This window comes from Oncorhynchus clarkii, chromosome 2, assembly GCF_045791955.1.
Source record: "Oncorhynchus clarkii lewisi isolate Uvic-CL-2024 chromosome 2, UVic_Ocla_1.0, whole genome shotgun sequence".
Classification (NCBI taxonomy): Eukaryota; Metazoa; Chordata; class Actinopteri; order Salmoniformes; family Salmonidae; genus Oncorhynchus; species Oncorhynchus clarkii.
Genome location: NC_092148.1, coordinates 34,935,132 through 34,953,973, shown reverse-complemented (window position 1 = coordinate 34,953,973; position 18,842 = coordinate 34,935,132). Strand labels below are relative to the sequence as shown.

General features: G+C 44.7%; 1 protein-coding gene across 1 annotated transcript in view; it reads left to right on the top strand.

The window, feature by feature from the left end:
* LOC139367090 (inhibitor of Bruton tyrosine kinase-like) overlaps positions 1–18,374 on the top strand; it is a 42,490-nt gene extending 24,116 nt beyond the window's left edge. The window contains exons 19-26 of the mRNA XM_071105128.1: positions 2,488–2,548; positions 2,816–2,937; positions 3,163–3,275; positions 3,375–3,651; positions 3,726–3,983; positions 4,221–4,415; positions 16,843–16,975; positions 17,255–18,374. Of these exons, the coding sequence (XP_070961229.1) occupies positions 2,488–2,548; positions 2,816–2,937; positions 3,163–3,275; positions 3,375–3,651; positions 3,726–3,983; positions 4,221–4,415; positions 16,843–16,975; positions 17,255–17,380 (1,285 nt within the window). The 3' untranslated portion in view covers positions 17,381–18,374. The remainder of the gene's footprint in view (positions 1–2,487; positions 2,549–2,815; positions 2,938–3,162; positions 3,276–3,374; positions 3,652–3,725; positions 3,984–4,220; positions 4,416–16,842; positions 16,976–17,254) is intronic.
* The last annotated feature ends 468 nt before the right edge of the window (positions 18,375–18,842 follow it).

Below are 18,842 nucleotides of genomic sequence, written 5' to 3'. Positions count from 1 at the left end.
TCTACGGACAATTCCTTCGACCTCGATGCTTGGTTTATGCTCTGACATGCACTGTCAACTGTGGGACCTTTAAATATACAGGTGTGTGCCTTTTCAAAATAATGTCCAACCAATTGAATTTACCACAGGTGGACTCTAATCAAGTTGTAGAAACATCTCAAGGATGATCAGTGTAAAACAGGATGTACCTGAGCTCAATTTTGAGTCTCAGCAGAGGGTCTGAATACTTATGTAAATAAGATATTTCTGTTGGATGTATGGCTTATGTTATGTGAACATACTGTATACTACTTAGGAAACCGATGATGATTCTCTCGCTCTCTGTGTATTTACAATGGTGCTTGGTCTTCACTGGTTTCCCTTGTGGCAACAGGTCACACATCTTGCTGCTGTGATGGCACACTGTGGTATTTCACCCAGTAGATATGGGAGGTTATCAAAATTTAGAATTGTTTTTGAATTCTTTGTGGAAATATGTGTCTCTAATATGGTCATATATTTGGCAGGCAGTTAGGAAGTGCAGCTCAGTTTCCACCTCAGGCTATGTGTACATTGCCCACAAAATGTCTTCTCTTTAGAGACAGGTCTGTCTTTGGCGTCCTTTCTCAATAGCAAGGCTATGCTCACTGAGTCTATACATAGTCAAAACTTTCCTTAAGTTTGGGTCAGTCACAGTGGTCAGGTATTCTGCCACTGTGTACTCGCTGTTTAGGGCCAAATGGTATTCTAGTTAGCTCAGTTTTTTTTGTTAATTACTTGACACATTGGAAAGAATTTATCTTTTTGTTTTCTCTAGATTTGGTTGGGTCTAATTGTGTTGCTGTCCTGGGGCTCTGTGGAGTCTGTTTGTGAACAGAGCCACAGGACCCGCTTGCTTAGGGGACTCTTCTCCAGGTTAATCTCTTTGTTATGGAAGGTTTGGGAATTGCTTCCTTTTAGGTGGGTGTAGAATTTAACGGCTCTTTTCTGGATTTTGATAATTAGCTGGTATCGGCCTAATTCTGCTCTGCATGCGTTATTTGATGTTTTATGTTGCACACAGTGGATGTTTTTGCAGAATTTTGCAATTTGGTGTTTGTCCCATTTTTGTGATTTATTGGTTGGTGAGTGGACCCCAGACCTCACAACACAATAAAGGGCAATGGGTTCTATAACCGATTCAAGTATTATTTTTTTTGTCAGATCCTAATTGGCACGTTGAATTTTGTACCTTTTTGATGGCATAGAAGGCCCTTCTTGCCTTGTCTCTCAGATCGTTCACAGCGTACCTGTGGCGCTGATGTTTAGGCTGAGGTATGTATTGTTTCTGTGTGCTCTAGGGCAACTGTGTCTAGATAGAATTTGTAGTCCTGGCAACTGAACCTTTTTTGGAGCACCATTATTTTTGTCATACTGAGATTTACTGTCAGGGCCCAGGTCTGTCAGGGCCCAGGTCTGTCAGGGCCCAGGTCTGACATAATCTGTGCAGAAGATCTAGGTGCTGCTGTAGGCCCTCCTTGGCTGGGTACAGGAGCACCAGATCATCAGCAAACGGTAGACTTTGACTTTAGATTTTAGTAGGGTGAGGCAGGGTGCTGCAGACTTTTCTAGTGCCCTCACCAATTAATTTGTGTATGTTGAAGAGGGTGGGGATTAAGCTGCATCCATGTCTCACCCCATGGCCCTGTGAAAAGAAATTTTAACCGCACACTTGTTTGTGTACATGGATTTTATGATGTATGTTTTTCCCCCAACACTACTTTCCATCAATTTGTATAGCAGACCCTGGTGCCAAATTAGGTCATGAGCATGAACACTTTACCTTTGTTTTGATTTGTTTGTTTGTCAATTAGGGTGTGCAGGGTGACTACGTGTTCTGTCGTATGGTAATTAGGTAAAAATCCAATTTGACAAATGTAGGAGTCTGCTGTTAATGAAATGCAGAGGATTTTCCCAAGGTTGCTGTTGACTCATTGGGGTTAAATTTGTCCCCACTTTTGTGGATTGAGGTGATCAGTCCTTGGTTCCAAATATTGGGGAATATGCCAGAGCTGAGGATGATGATGATAAAGAGTTTCAGTATAGCCAGTTGGAATTTGTTGTCTGTATATTTTATCATTTCATTGAGGATACCATCAACACCACAGGCCTTTTTAGGGTGGAGGGTTTGTATTTTGTCCTGTAGTTCATTCAATGTAATTGGAGAATCCAGTAGGTTCAGGTAGTCTTTTAACAGTTGATTCTAAGATTTGTATTTGATCATGTATATGTTTTTGCTGTTTTTACTTTGTTATAGGGCCAAAAAGATTGGAGAAGTAGTTTACCCATACATCTCCATTTTGGATCAATAACTTTTCATGTTTGTTTGGTGTTTTCCAATCTTCCCAGAAGTGGCTAGTCTATGGATTCTTCAATAGACTCTTCTCTTTCGCTCTCCCTCTCTCTGCCCCTCCCTCTCTTTTTCCGTCTCTCTCTCTGTTTATATATCTGTAACGTCTCTCTCTTCAGAGCGCTGGATATCTTGAGTGATGACGTGCTGGTGGAGCTCTCTGCCTCTTACAGGAGTATGGTGAGTCACTTCTCCTCAGTGCCGTTACCATACCTGCATCAACTGCATGGTGAGATACCTGGCATATGTTCATTTGGGGAACTCAACAGAAACTGTTCCAAACAGAAAACGACAATAGGTGTTTCTTATTGGATGGTTCCTCAGATAGTCCCTCCCTGTTTCACTTGTTTCTTCCATTCGATTCCTACTGAACACAACCATAGGTTCTGAACTGAACACGACTGTTGGTTCTGACTAACTGACCTGTTACCATCCTGTTCCTGTCAGATTCCGGCCATGCAGATGCGACTGATCACTCCTTACCCAGACGCCCCAGACCTCAGTGTGTACGAGGACTGGGACTCTTCATTCAGCTCTAAAGCTGACACGGAACTGAACTACTCCTGCAGGTACTATACCATCTATCAAACTATGTACAACACTGTGGCTGCATCTTATTCCACAAAGTTGCTCCTTCGTTCACTCCCTGTCATGAATGAGATGGGACTGAATTGGTGCTGAAAGTAGGTTCCAATGTTTTGGAATGAAATGCATCCAGCCAGTAGCCTCCCTAACATTTGAACCGTGGTTGAATTTGTTCCTCTTCATCATCTGTCTCATCTTCCTCCTCTCAGGGAGACTCTGTTGAAGAAGGCTAAGTTAAAGGCCAAGAGAAAACCTAGGCGACGCTCTGACAGCTCAGGGGGTTACACCCTTTCTGACATCATCCAGAGCCCACCTGCTGCAGGTAGAACACACACACACACACACACTCTGTCACGGCACGTAATAATTATTTCCTTTAATTGGAGTTGGGCTGATATGGATTATGATATGTCTCTTCTAGTCTCAGTCCTTTCTCCCAGCCTGGTAAAGTCAGGAAAGACCAACTCCATGGAGTCTCTGCAGGAGCTGATGACGTCTGACTCTGAGGGCAGCTACATGGGTGTGGGCAGCCCCCGAGACCTCCAGAGTCCCGTGTTCCACGACAGGCCCGAGGAGGAGGGGGCTGGAGGAGGTTTCAGGCTGAAGACTCCCCCCAGCACCACCACCATGAGGAACGGCCTCCCCGCAGAACCCCCAAAGAGTTCTGCTCTAGAGCACATCCCCAAGATCACAGCCAGGTGAGCCAGGTCACTGTGGACCAGGTCAGGGGTGGAACTGTATGTGACATTGTGTCGTTTCTCTCTTTCTCCAGTCCTGCTCTGTCACTTCCTGTCTTGGACCTCAGGGCAATCATGGATATGGAAGCCAGCTCAAAGACACAAAGTCTCGGAGCCACTCCCAAAAGTCCTGGCAGTGTTGGCGGCAGCAGCAGCAAGCAGTCCCCTCTCCCAGCCAAACTCTCCCAGAAGCAGAGGAAGATGATCGCCATGGCAACCAAGGAGGGCAGTGCTGAGTGCACCCTATCCAAATCGACACCAGTGATTACTCCCTCGAAGAGTGCGAAAACATGGTAAGCCCCTCTCCATAAGGATTGCTCCTAATATCAGAGCCAGCACAGAAGGTGGTGGGTTGGTGTGACAATCCCTATGTAATAGAATAGGTCCTGTCCCTGTCTCTCATTTTGTGTTGAAAATGTACAAATACAAAATCTGCCTATTCCCTCAGCTGTTAGTAAAAGTATTACTTTTTAATGCTTTGAAGTAAAACTTTTGATTATCAAATGTGCTTCCACCTACCACCTCCTCAGGGCCACTCCGTTCCAGACACCTCCTTTGTCTCGAGCGTTCCGGGACCTCCTGGTGGAGGAGGAGAGCCGGGTCAGGAACGGGGGGCCAGGGGCCCCGGGAAGGCCAGTAGCTCAGGGGCCTCCGGTCTCTGCTGCTCGGAGGGTTACCTTCAAATGTACGTCTGAGCCCCCAAGTGAGCCAGAGAGACTCGCCGGGTAAGACTATGCACGCACAGACAGACACGCACACATATGCAGTCTGTCATATTTTATGTTAATTGTCACCAACACACATAGAGGTGTCCATTATATAAACACACAATATAGACTAGCATTTGTGTATGGCCAAGGGATGAGTGCCCTTATGGCTGATTAATTTTGGGGCGGCAGGTAGTGGTTAGAGCGTTGGGCCAGTAACCGAAAGGTTGCTGGATCGAATCCCCGAGCTGACAATGTTAAAATGTATTGTTCTGCCCCTGAACAAGGCAGTTAACCCACTGTTCTCCAGTAGGCCATCATTGTAAATAATAATTAGTTCTTAACTGACTTGCCTAGTTAAATTAAATAAAAATCTATGAACTAGTCTTTACCCCAAAGTACCAGGATTGTCCCCCAGATGTCTCTAGTGTGTTGCCATGCGCATTCTTGTTTCTATCAGACAGCAATCTGACACAATAACATATCTACTAGCATCAATGTCATTTGGTTACCTTGGTGAGAAACAAATTTGTTGTAGTAAGGAGATGGTAAAGCTTGTATCTATGGTGATTGTGCCTTAATTAGGCCTATGTTATAGCTGATGGTTAACCATACAGGAATTAGTTCAAACTCTGAGGTATCTCTTTAGAATAAACATAGTCACTAAGAAAGCAGCAAATGACTGGCAGAGTTGCTCAATGATGATTCTCTGTTATTCCAAAGGGAAGCAGACAAAAGAAGGAATAATGATTTGGAGGACTACTTGTTTTTATACAGAGAATTTAGAGTTGACTATGTTAAGCTTTACTGTCCAAATGAAACGCTCTGGAGTGCGGTTTCCCAGACACAGATTAAGCCAAATCCTGGACTCTCTATTGACCAGGACTAGGCTAGTCTGGGAAACCAGCCCTGAGTCTGTGGTCTGTTTGAGCAGATGCATCAGGAAATGTTCAAATGTCATCAGAAGGTAAGAAGCCGCCTTCTCTACATTCACTCGCATGAAACTCCTGCCTACATGGGTGCAAAGTGATCTATGCAGATGCACAGATGGCACAAAAAAATGGCAAAGTCGTCATTCTTTTAGCGAGAGGAAAAATATAGCCCTAACTGCCTTCGCTAAACCTGCCCTGGAATTTTGGGCAACCAATCGCAGCACTGGATAGCAACTGTCGTCGAGTCCAGCACCTTGTGAGCACATGCAAACCAGTGGGGATGGCTAAATAATTGAACTATTCACTAGAGGTACTTGCCACTGTGATTCATGAAATGCAGACTCTTGGGAGTATTTTGCTAACACGAAATTGTACTTTGCTAGCTCAACTGGTTAACATTAGCTATGTTAGTGTTCAAAAACTGGAGAGTTGAGACCAAATCACGGACGTTGGACAGAGTGGATTTCAGTTGTAACAAAAGACAGTTTTAATGAGTCAGAGATATCTTGTCCCGCAGTTTTACGTGCACGGACCTAGTTCACATAACTCGGCAAGGAGCCAGGTGAAAAAGAGGCCTATACAACGGTTACATTCATTTTTATACATAGAATAAAGTAGGTGGAGTCTTGTCGTTTCGGTCTTCTTGACTGGTCGGAGGGTTGGAGGCGGGCCTTGCTCTAGCCAGAGCAGAAGCCCCATTGGTGCACAGCAGAGCCTTATCCTGAGCATCCGACCAATAGAGGGGGTCAGTCTTGTGGCTGGGTGTATGTGTTCTTACGACGGAATGTCTTTGTTTATATGAGCTATGTGTATGAATACTTATATAACAAATCCCTCTCTTCACGTCTATTAGACGTGAAAACTATAGCAGAAAGGTGGCGGTTGCAATCGTGGGTATACATAAGGTGGTGCTCCTAACCTTGTCTGGTTTGCATGGTGGGTCTGTAGGTGTAGTGCTACGTTTGGGACGGGAGTGATTGGAGGGAGTGATATCAGGAAAGGAGTTAGGGACATGTGTAGGGGTTGGTGTACGTGATGTGGCAGGGTGAAATAGTTGTTCAATTAACCATGTGAAAGTCCTAGGGTTACTCCAAATATCAGTAGGAATATCACAAATAAGGGACCAGATATCCCCAGCCTCACCCAGAGAGGGAGAAATTTCCCTCTAACTGGGCGAGGTTCCCTTCTCAGGGGAGGCGGAGTTTGATGCCGAATCACCTGAGGAAGGAGTGTCTTCATTTGGAATCGAATTTAGGCCGCTCAAATCAGCTCTGACTTCAGTCAGTGTTCTAGAAGGAATTGGGGCTGGGGTGCAATGTGTAAGGCGGTGCCAAGGTGTGCCTGATTTACCTTTGACCTGGACTGAGTGTGAAGTAACCTCCTTCACTTCGTACGGTCCAGTCCACCTGGGTTCCAGCCACTTTCTCTTGTGGACTGTAACCCTCACCCCGTCACCAACCTTTACCTTCAGTAGTGGCGTGTCCCCCGGCAGCTCCCCCTCCTGGACCTTGTGAACCTGGGTAGAGAGTGCTGCAGAGAGAACCGTCAGTTTTTTCACATAATTAGACATTACAATTTGTTGTACATCAAGGGCGGGCATATGACCTCCCTCCCTTGGTGGACCATGCATGACTCTACCAGTCATTATCCCATGAGGCACATACTTTAGCTATCTTAGCTTTTGCTTTTGGTTTGACGTTCCACCAGATTTTGGGATTGGGGCCTGTACACAGATCCAAATCTGTGGGTTATGCCAAATCTTTCTTCCACCTGTCTCAGGTGTTTGTTAAATGTGAGCCATTTGTCAAATTTGATTTGTCTTGGGATGCCATACCTGGGTATTAGTTTGGTTTGTAGCCACTCAAAGACTGACCTAGCATCCTCCCCTTTTGTTAGGTTCTCCAAATGGGTAGAAGCAATACTATCTACTATGACTAGGAGATAGAGTTTGCCTTTAGATACATTTTCGGGGCCCATGTCGGTGTAGTCTATACTAATATCCTGAAAACATGCATTAGGTATTACGTATGAGCCCATTGGTGTTCGATATGGTTTCTTTGGGTTGTGTCTGTCCCAACCATTGCATTCGTCACAAAATAAATCATCGTCATAAAATAAGTCAGTCATATTTTTTATGTGAGGGTGCCACCAGATGTGCGAGGCCTTTTTGGAGGGTCTTTAGTTTGCCTTCGTGTGTGGGGCCATGTGTTTCTCATAAAAGTTCTGGGTCCATCAGTGTGGCCTGCTTCATGGGCATGGGCTGAGTCTGTATAGATATTCAGTCTTTCCTTTTCCTCTGATGAGGACCTGCGTCAATCCGATGATTTCAGCTAATTTGGCCGATGCTGGTTGAGGGATGATGGCTGATTGAAGGGTGACATGTGAACCGTCTGGGAGTTGCTGTTTCCTTCTTCTGCCGTGGGTGGTGGGCATTTTTATGGCCAGGGGATGGTGTTCCCAGTCATTCCCTGGAACTGCGGTTGGTTGTATGCGGGTTGCTGATGCATGGGTGTGGGTCCTGGTTGCTGATGTTCGTACTGTTGAGGTCTATTTCCACCCCTTTCCTTCCCATATTGACCTCTCGTAGAGTTCCACTGGCGTTGTTGTGGTGTGAGTGGGTATGGACACTCTCGTGAGTAGTGCCCTGGAGTTCTACAGTTGAAACAAACCCCTCCTCTTGGATGGCCTGGTATCCATTGCGGCTGGTATGCAAATTGTGGTTGCGGGGGATACCAAGGCCCCGGGTTGGCTGGTTGAGGACCGGCCTGCTGTTGAATCATCTGGGAGATAGTCTGGGCCACTATTTGAGAGATGTCTGTTTTGGTGCCTGTCTCCTTCGTTTCTTCCGCCACCATCTGTTTCTTAGGTTTTTCTCCTTGTTGTGCTTCCTTCAATTGGAGTTTCAGGAGTTGTACCTGGAGGGACTGCACCTGGCTCTCAGCACCCCCTCTTTCCTTGTTGTGCTGGGTCACATGGTGGTGCACATGAGTGTTGAATTGGGTCAGAGGAAGTGCAATCAACCCTACCGTTCCTCTGAGTTTGGTTTTAACATCTCCGGGACACCCGTTGACCACCATTTCCTTCCACATGCTGAGTGTGGTATCAGTGTGATCGAATGGTTCTTCGTGGACCGATCTCCATGTGGTCTTAGCCCTGTCCAGGTATGCTGCAGGTTGCTCACCTGGGTTGATTGTAAAGGAGGATAAGGTGGCATGGTTTCTTTCTGTAGGGTATGCTCTCTGTAGAACTTCCCATAATCTGGTACGGAAGTGGTCTATGGGCAGTGTTGGGGCCCGCCATCCAAGGTCAGCTGCTGTCATGAGGGCCTCCATAGTTCCGTGGTCGGTGGCTCTTGCTAGAAGTGCTTTCATGTCTCCTAGGCAGAGTTGCAGGCCTGACGTAAGTGTCTGCAGTTGAAGTAGCCACGCTGAAGCTCCTCCATGTAGGCTAGGCATCTGTCCCATCAGTGTTGTTAAGTCAGTCATTTTCCAGGGCTGGTACTCCACAGTGTGTGCATCACCTGGTGTCGGTCGCAGGGGGTACTGTCCTGCCATCTCCTGCTCTCGCTCTCTTCTATCAGCAATTCTGGAGGACCGACGGAGTGTTTCGGACCCCATTGATTCGGTAACTTTGGTTACTGTTCCTCTCATTATGCCTTCCACACGGTAGGCTCCCTCTCTGTTGTTATCTTGGTTAGCTATTAGCTCCCTGAGTTCCTTAGCTCGAGCTATTGATGATTTCAGCAGCTCCTGCATCTTAGTCACATTTGGAGCTCCCATCGGAGCTGGGGTGAGCACCATGTCAATTTCTTCTTCGTTTTCGATATCCATGTTCTGATGACAGTCCTCCCTATCCGTCTGATAGAAGTGGTTTGAATCTAATCTTGTTTGTAGGTGTCCTCTGGTTTCAGAGGTGAGAGAGTTCACAGAGGAGCATTGCGGCCGCCGTTCCTGGGGGAGGTCTCCTGCTCCTGGAATCCCAGTTTCGAACTGTTCACATACCATATGGCCAGCCGTTATCCCCAGGGTAATTTCCCCTTTTAACTCCCCTTGGTCTATTCTCAGAACTGGAGCCTGTATTGTGGGAGGTGCCCTGGGCAGGAATGGGTTGTGTGACGGGCTCCGGTGATTTTGTCCCTTTGAGTATGGCGGGGGCTGAACTGCCTCCATTGTCAATTGTGGATATAGTGAGGGAGAAACGGCCACAGGGGGAGCCGTGGGCAAGTTCTCAGGCGGAGCTTTAACATCCCCCGACGCCACAATAGCCACGCACATCATGTCTGGTGTGTTTTTTGGTAGTACCCTCCTACTCTCCTGTATGGCCCATGTACCTATCTTGAGCTCCCCCTCCGCTCTCTCTCTCTCTCTTGTACCTACTTTTTTGAACCTGTGTATCTTGTTTCTCTCCGCCTCACTCGCTTTTGCATGCTCTACTGCGTCCTCTAATTCTGTCTGCATATCTTGGAGTTTCCCCCCTGTAGGTGGTCCTCCGCTAAAATAACCTGCTTGTGTCCATCTTATCCGTAATCCTTTCCACACTTTATCCACTTTCCAATACTGTTCTTTACCTCCCGCTCTATCAATCATACTCTGATCTAAATATTCATTGAATTTTAGTTTGGGCGTGGTAGCTGCAGACATTTTATCTAGTTCGTCTGATAATGTGTATAATGCGTTATTTAGGTATATTCAATCCTTACTATGTGGTGTTTATTTCTATCGTTGTATGCTTAGATATACTGCTGTACTGGCAATGGCTTATCTCTTCTACCCCCACCCTCGCATACAAAGGGGGTTATCAGTATGTGACGCCCGCCACGTGTCTGTTTCTCCGGTATTTTAATTTGTTCAGCGATTCGTTTAGGTATTTTCTAAAAATGATTCGGCGATTTCCTTTTGGAACAATATATCAGTGAATATATGCGGTTCTATAACAATTTTCAGAGTAATTCTAGCTCTTTAGGAAATATAGATAGAATTTCTAGACAACTAAGAGTTGTTCAGTGAATTATTTAAATACTTTCTGTAAACAATTCGGTAAATTCCTTTATGAACTTTTATCAGTAAATTCGAGCGATTCTATAGCAATTGTCAGAATAATTATATATCTTTAGGAAATATGGATAGAATAGAAAAACCCAAAATACAGTGTGTAGCTTTTAGCGTCTGTCAAACAAAGTCTGTACTAAGCTCGGCGGCTTATTTAAATACTTTCTAGAAACAATTCAGTAAGTTCCTTTATGAACTTATATCAGTAAATTCCAGCGATTCTATAGCAATTGTCAGAATAATTTTAAACTTTAGGCAATATCAACAGGAATGAAAAAAAAAGAAAATCAGTATTCCAGCCCGGCTGCTGTCAATCAAAGTTGCACGGCCATTCGATACTAAGGTGGCTTTGTCTATCAGCACGTGTGCCTAATAGCCCAGTTACGTATCCCAACCTACTCTGCGACAAACGTTTCTTTCAATTTAATTTCCCCCATCTCCAAATCATGGAATGTCAACTCTGGTTCATATTATGTTTATTGTTTGATGTGTAATAGCCACATCATTCCCGATCTCTGTCTTGTGGAAGGCCAAACTTACATATCCTATATCTATCTATTCGACTACACCTCTAACATAACCAATTAAACAGTTTACAACTTATTCAATAGGATCTTTTACATGCAGATTCAGTCGATCTATTAATTAACTACATCTCTAAGCACAACCAATTAAACAGTTTAGAACTTATTCAATAGGAACTTTTACATGCATACTACACTTCTAAACCACAACCAATTAAACAGTAAGCACTTATTTAATAGGATATTTTACATACATACTACACTTCTAATAATAGGCCAATTGATAAAAAATAAAAATACAAATAAAAAATAAAAACGAGCAAAACAAGATCTCCCCGATCAATGTCTTAGGTTCTTATGTAAAAATTTGGGCACCGATTCATACTCACGCCCAGTACTTTCTGATCAAAATTTGGTTTAGGCTATAATACAATATGCAGATTTCGATATAACGGGCTCTGCTCACCTTATATAGAGCGCTCCGATCAGATTTCCTGAGGCAAGATGAATGGCTGGGGAAGTCACTCTTCCGTCTGATTTTTTAGCCGTGATCAGTCTCGTCCTCTCACACTAACTTATAATAGATCGAATTCAAGAATAACCATCCTCTGCTACCAAGTTTGTTAGTGTTCAAAAACTGGAGAGTTGAGACCAAATCACGGACGTTGGACAGAGTGGATTTCAGTTGTAACAAAAGACAGTTTTAATGAGTCAGAGATATCTTGTCCCGCAGTTTTACGTGCACGGACCTAGTTCACATAACTCGGCAAGGAGCCAGGTGAAAAAGAGGCCTATACAACGGTTACATTCATTTTTATACATAGAATAAAGTAGGTGGAGTCTTGTCGTTTCGGTCTTCTTGACTGGTCGGAGGGTTGGAGGCGGGCCTTGCTCTAGCCAGAGCAGAAGCCCCATTGGTGCACAGCAGAGCCTTATCCTGAGCATCCGACCAATAGAGGGGGTCAGTCTTGTGGCTGGGTGTATGTGTTCTTACGACGGAATGTCTTTGTTTATATGAGCTATGTGTATGAATACTTATATAACAAATACTAGCATTTTTCTCATTGAGCACCAAACATTGCTAAAGTTGCCTAGCTAGCTAACTACTTAATATAACTTGTTTCTCTAAGTTAGCTTGCTAAGTTGGCTATATTAGTTATGTAACTTATCTGCTATCGACATCAGCAAAATATTTGAGAGCACTTAGCACCAAACGTGGTTAGTACTGTAATGATACAGCAAGGAGCAGGTCTCGAACCCTCGTCCTTCTAGCCCGAGGTCCGGCGCGCTATCGCCTGTGCCGCAAAAGCATGCTCAAGCGTCAGTCGATTTCCGCGCTTATAAACCCAGGGTCGTTCCAGTACCTTTGACGGCATGCACAGTACATTGAGCCCTTCAGTGACTAACCACACTCCAAACCTAAAGATAATTTTACCAGGTTCCCATAGGGTGGGTTGGTATACCGTTTTTGAATAATACAAGTTCTACATTTTGCTATATGAGTGCGTGTGTAACAGTATAACTTTAGTCTGTCCCCTACCCGGTGCCCGAACCAGGGACCCTCTGCACACATCAACAACTGACACCCACGAAGCATCGTTACCTGTCGCTCCACAAAGGCGTCACCGATTGAAACGCTATTAGCGCGCACCACTGTTAACTAGCTAGCCATTTCACATCGGTTACACGTGACTGTCAAATCCAAGTGATTTCGATGCGTCTAGCTCCTTTCTGATTTTATTTGTACTGTTCAAGTCAACCCATTTTTATTTTCATAAAGTTCTGCATTTCCCACTTTTATAGGCATTATTTTTAACCAAATGTTGCAATTGCGATTTGACATGTGATTTAGAGCAAAACACTTGCGTGAACTGTTGGCGTCATTGAAATATAATGATTATTCTAATTCTATAGATAAAATATAATAGTAGGAGCTTTGAATACAGTGTTTGAATACAATTAAAAATGCCAAGGAGGAGTTATTGTGACAGGGTAGGAACCAAATTTGTTAAATGTTACCGAGGGGACCCAATAATCTTTTGCTACTTTTTAATGTTTTCTCTTAGATACTTCTTGTAGTTAACATATTCATGCTTCGCGTATTCCTCTCTGGTTTATAAGATACTGTTGCACAAACGACATGCTGATTTAGGTCTACACTGTCTACACTGTGTGTGTATATACAATTACGTTTGCTTTGACAACGTTTATTAGCTAGATAGCATTAGCAGCTAACAACATTTAGACCTTAACAAACGAGCTGTTTGCAGATGTAAGAAACACAACCTAATAGTGTAGTAAAAGAACGCTAGTGGAATTATGGTAAGAATCAAAGTGAAAACAGTATCCTTGTCATCAACATTGTTGCATGTGCTGGATGCAGATGGAACGCAAAGTGTCTCGTGGTGAGGAATAACACATGCGCTCCTTGAGTGAGGGACGGGGCTAGGTCTGTGTGGAAAGCGGCATGGAGTGAGAGAGCGGAGACCGGATGACTCAAGTAGCGAAGTAAACTTTACAAATGTACACTGCTCAAAAAAATAAAGGGAACACTAAAATAACACATCCTAGATCTGAATGAAATATTATTATTAAATACTTTTTCCTTTACATAGTTGAATGTGCTGACAAAAAAATCACACAAGTGATCAATGGAAATCAAATTTATCGCACTCAAAATTAAAGTGGAAAACCACACTACAGGCTGATCAACTTTGATGTAATGTCCTTAAAACAAATCAAAAATGAGGCTCAGTAGTGTGTGTGGCCTCCACGTGCCTGTATGACCTCCCTACAACGCCTGGACATGCTCCTGATGAGGTGGCGGATGGTCTCCTGAGGGATCTCCTCCCAGACCTGGACTAAAGCATCCGCCAACTCCTGGACAGTCTGTTGGTGGATGGAGCGAGACGTGATGTGCTCAATTGGATTCAGGTCTGGGGAACGGGCGGGCCAGTCCATAGCATCAATGCTTTCCTCTTGCAGGAACTGCTGACACACTCCAGCCACATGAGGTCTAGCATTGTCTTGCATTAGGAAGAACCCAGGGCCAACCGCACCAGCATATGGTCTCACAAGGGGTCTGAGGATCTCATTTCGGTACCTAATGGCAGTCAGGCTACCTCTGGCGAGCACATGGAGGGCTGTGCGGCCCCCCCAAAGAAATGCCACCCCACACCATGACTGACCCACCGCCAAACAGGTCATGCTGGAGGATGTTGCAGGCAGCAGAACATTCTCCACGGCGTCTCCAGACTGTCACGTCTGTCACGTGCTCAGTGTGAACCTGCTTTCATCTGTGAAGAGCACAGGGCTCTGGCAGTGCTCCTCCTGCTCCTCCTTGCACAAAGGCGGAGGTAGCGGTCCTGCTGCTGGGTTGTTGCCCTCCTACGGCCTCCTCCACATCTCCTGATGTACTGGCCTGTCTCCTGGTAGCGCCTCCATGCTCTGGACACTACGCTGCCAGACACAGCAAACCTTCTTGCCACAGCTCGCATTGATGTGCCATCCTGGATGAGCTGCACTACCTGAGCCACTTGTGTGGGTTGTAGACTCCGTCTAATGCTACCACTAGAGTGAAAACACCGCCAGCATTCAAAAGTGACCAAAACATCAGCCAGGAAGCATAGGAACTGAGAAGCGGTCTGTGGTCACCACCTGCAGAACCACTCCTTTATTGGGGGGTGTCTTGCTAATTGCCTATAATTTCCACCTGTTGTCTATTCCGTTTGCACAACAGCATGTGAAATATATTGTCAATCAGTGTTGCTTCTTAAGTGGACAGTTTGATTTCACCGAAGTGTGATTGACTTGGAGTTACATTGTGTTGTTTAAGTGTTCCCTTTATTTTTTTGAGCAGTGTATGTTACACATGACGTATCACATTTTAAAAACCAGACATTCAAATACCGTTATAGGATGTAAAGTAAAAACCCAAACCGGTCTGTGCATCTATACCGGTAATGACAGTCCACAACATACCCAATAATAGTCTTTTTTTAAATTTCATTGTGTATTAAAAACACATTTTTAGATCATTGTGTGAGGATTTCGCCAGTGGTTGGAAGGGGGAATTTGGCTTCCTGGGATGTTGTCCGAGGTTTCAACAGTAATCAAGTGGGGTGGGGCTTAGTGAATGGTCAATGTACTGAAAGGGAGGCAGCTGCCTGAAGCAGGGTGTGACTCACTGTTAGGGCTGTGGTGCAATTAGGCTGATGGTCACTATGACCTTTTCACTTCCCATTCAACAAGACTGACACGTCAGTTAAAATAACTGCCTAGTCGACTTTGCCTCGGGTGAACTTTCTCATAAGAACAGATCCTATGATCAGCTTCCCTAAGTGCAACTTCAACCTGCACTGTGAACTACACCACCACTCAGACACCAGCTGGATTGGTAGAGCTTTAGATGCCAAAAGAGCTGAATACTTGCATGGTCTCATCTGTTTGCGCTACGATGAAAATAACCATAGGAGTTGGCAAGACCGCACAAACCGATCTGAGACCAGGGTAACTGAATACTGTGTGCTCCTGATTTGAAACGACAGTAAACGATACGACTTCAGAATGGGTGTTTTGACATAACAAAAACGTTTGGGAGAGATTGTTCATGTACTGGTGCTGTATACTATAACGTTGACATCTAGATTAACACATAATATGGGGAGAGGTGTTTGAGGAATGCTTGTGAAACCAATGGGTGGATGTTTTTACTTTAACTTTGGTAGCAATGTTTAGAATTGTGACATCTCTCAAGTCTTATCAGGCCAAAGAATTACAGGAAGTGTGACCCAATGGTGTCTATCTCTCTGTTTCTGCAGAAGCTCTTGACTTTCGCTTACTTCCTCTTCTATCAGGGTCATTCGGGGCATCTGTCTTCCAGACGTAAATCTTTTATCTATGCCCAGAGCCAAGATGGATTAAAGCCCACAGACTGGAAATGCTCTCGTTCTGGTCTGTGACGTCCGCTCCCACTGCAGTCTCTAATGGCACCCTATTCCCTATGTAGTGCACTACATTTGGGCTCCCGAGTGGCGCAGCAGTTTAAGGCACTGCATCTCAATGCAAGAGGTGCCACTACAGTCCCTGGTTTGAATCCAGGCTGTATCACATCTGGCTGTGATTTGAAGTCCCATAGGGCAGCGCACAATTGGCCCAGTGTCGTCCAGGTTTGGCTGGGGTAGGCCATCATTGTAAATAAGAATTTGTTCTTAACTGAATCGCCTAGTTAAAAAAAAAAAACTTTGACCATGGCCCACATGACTCTCTCCATGCTCTGATCAAAAGTAGTTCACTGTGTAGGGCATATGGGGTTATTTGGGATGTAACCTAGTAGTGGGCCCTGAATATGAATCAGTCAGTGAGTCTGTTATATTGTTGGCTTCTGATCCTAATCAGCATTGATAAGAGAAGACTTCCATGTCACAAGTGATCACTCAGAACAGGAAGTAGGATTCAGGTTCTCGTCTACTCATGCTGATGAGCACCGAGGGAGGGATGGAAGGAGGGAAAGTTCAGGGCTGGGGAAAGTGTAATATCCATATGTGTAGTTTTTTTTTTAGTAGAATATGTTTTCTCCATTGCCTTACAGGGACCATCAGTGTTTCATTAGCGTTTTCTTACACACACACACACTCTCTGTCTCTCTCTGTGTGCGTGTTAGTTGTAATTCACCCAACCCTTGTCCTCTTTGGTAGCCTGTGGTCATCCTTGGTTACCACTGTCACATGATCTATCTAGTTCAGACCGGTCTTTCTCTGTTTGTGTCTTACTCTGTCAGATCAGCGTCAGAATTATTACAGGATGTACTTAACACGTCAACTTGTCCCAACCGTTAAAAAAAAAACCTGAACAACCACAGGGGGGGAAAAAGGAACAATTGTTTTGAGGGGGATGATGTTCAACCTGTCACAAACTCAAGGTAATTTTCTTTACTGACCAGCCCCTGGGTGCTGGGAGCGGCGGGCAGCCCCCCTACGGCCTCCATGGTAACCTTTGCTTCGATCGTGGAGGAGGAGAAACAGCAGGAGGCTGCACTAATCCGTAGCCGAGAGAAACTGCTTGCACTCATTCAGGTAACGTGTGTGTGTGTGTGTGCAGAAATTTGTAGCAGATGTTTACTATGCACACTGTGCTTTTCCTTTCACTGTGAGCTTGTCTGTCCAACGCACATACTCAACTCAGTACCTTGATAAGTGTCTCTAAGGGGAAATCAGAAATACTTTCATCACCTCTGTCTAATGTCAGTAGAAATGACTTGTTTCCAGCTGTGCCGTTTGACAGCTGCCTTGACTTGGCTGTGGCTTTAAAACACTCCAACTGTGTTTGTATTTCTCCCTCTCTCCTCTTTTCAGATTGAGGAGGCAGCGATCCAAGAGCTTTTGCATCACTATGGCAGCCGCAACAACCCCAACGAGATGATTGTGGTGGAGAGGTCTGTCCAGGGGCCCATCGCCACCCCCTTCTGGAACAAACACTGAGACGTCTTACAACGCATGTGGGTGTAACGCCACACCCACATGCGTTGTGAGACGTCACACCCACACATCCTTATGTATCTCCTGTCAGTCAGTGTTAAGATATACCCCAGGCCCAGTTGTGCCAGTGGGCTGGGTCTGACGCAGGTCTTTTATGCTTAACTCCAGTGTTCTTTTCTCGTGTTAACCTTTTGCGAGTGTCCCTGAGGAAGGAACAGTGGGGGAGAAAAGATCGATGTGTATATGTTAAGATCTCATGTTATGCACGTTTTTTGCACCTTGCCATCAAAACATGAGTAAAGATATTCTTCCAAAAAGTTTCAGCCATTTAAAATATGTTCACAGTAGTTAAGAATTTGCCAAAGACAAAATTATTTAAGGAAGTGGAGCAGTCCAAACTACAAATTGGGTCCAAAACTACATTACCCAGAAGGATTGGTCTGTTTCAGCACGTGCGTAAGCTGTGTGCCAATTAGGGAAAGTACTACAGCACGAGTTCCTCTGAGAAGAACTAGGACGAAAGGAAGTCAGAGCCTGGAGTTCAGAGGCTAGCCTGATCTGGTTGCTACCTAGTTCTACTTTATGAGTTGGGAAATTAGTTGTGTTCTGGATATACTGTGTGATGCAGTGTAGTTGAATCATGAAAGGAGGAGGGTAGCGAGTGACTGTCATGCATCCTGCCGTTTTCTAATGTGAGCTAATTGCATATGAGAGTTTGCTGGTGTTTCCCTTTTATCAGAGTTATAGGACAAGCTGACGAGTGTTTGTGCCTTGCTTCCACCCTAACGATCCTCTGATGTACACACACTAATAATTTTAATACTTTCTGGCTGGCTGTATTTGAGTTGTTTTGCTTTATTTTGTGTTCTGGAGCCGATGTGTTGGCTTGGTAACCCAGACTCGGACCATGTAAACCCAGTCTTATTCCATGCAGCACCCTTCGTTTGGGACTTTGGATGTGAGAAAATGGCATGCAATAAACTCACCTGTGCAATGACCATGTTTCCTGGTTCTATTACTCTTATTGTAGAATTGGTCTTATAATTATTTGTGCTATATTACAATAGACCTGTCTTGTGTTATGCAAAACAAGAGTGGGAGAATGTCCAAGGCTAATGATATAGTTCTGTGTGATGTCTGTAGTGTCCCCGCAAGAATGGAGGCAATCTCCCTCAAGCTCCCTGACAAATGTAGCTCTCGCTAAATCTATCTCAATGGAAACAACAGTGCCTCTCTCCACTCTAACATCTGTGCTCTGCATAAATAAACAACTATTAAACGCCTACCCGTGATGACCCTGCCATGGAAAGAGAGGAAGGGTGGTGATTAAGGGGTCCTAATAGTCGATACAGTATGACATCAGGAGTCAGCCAGAGACTGAGACCTGAGTTCCTAGTGATTAATCCATTAAGCTCAATTAGTCAAAACTGAGATGCGTTACACAGAAAGGTTCACAAAGACTTGG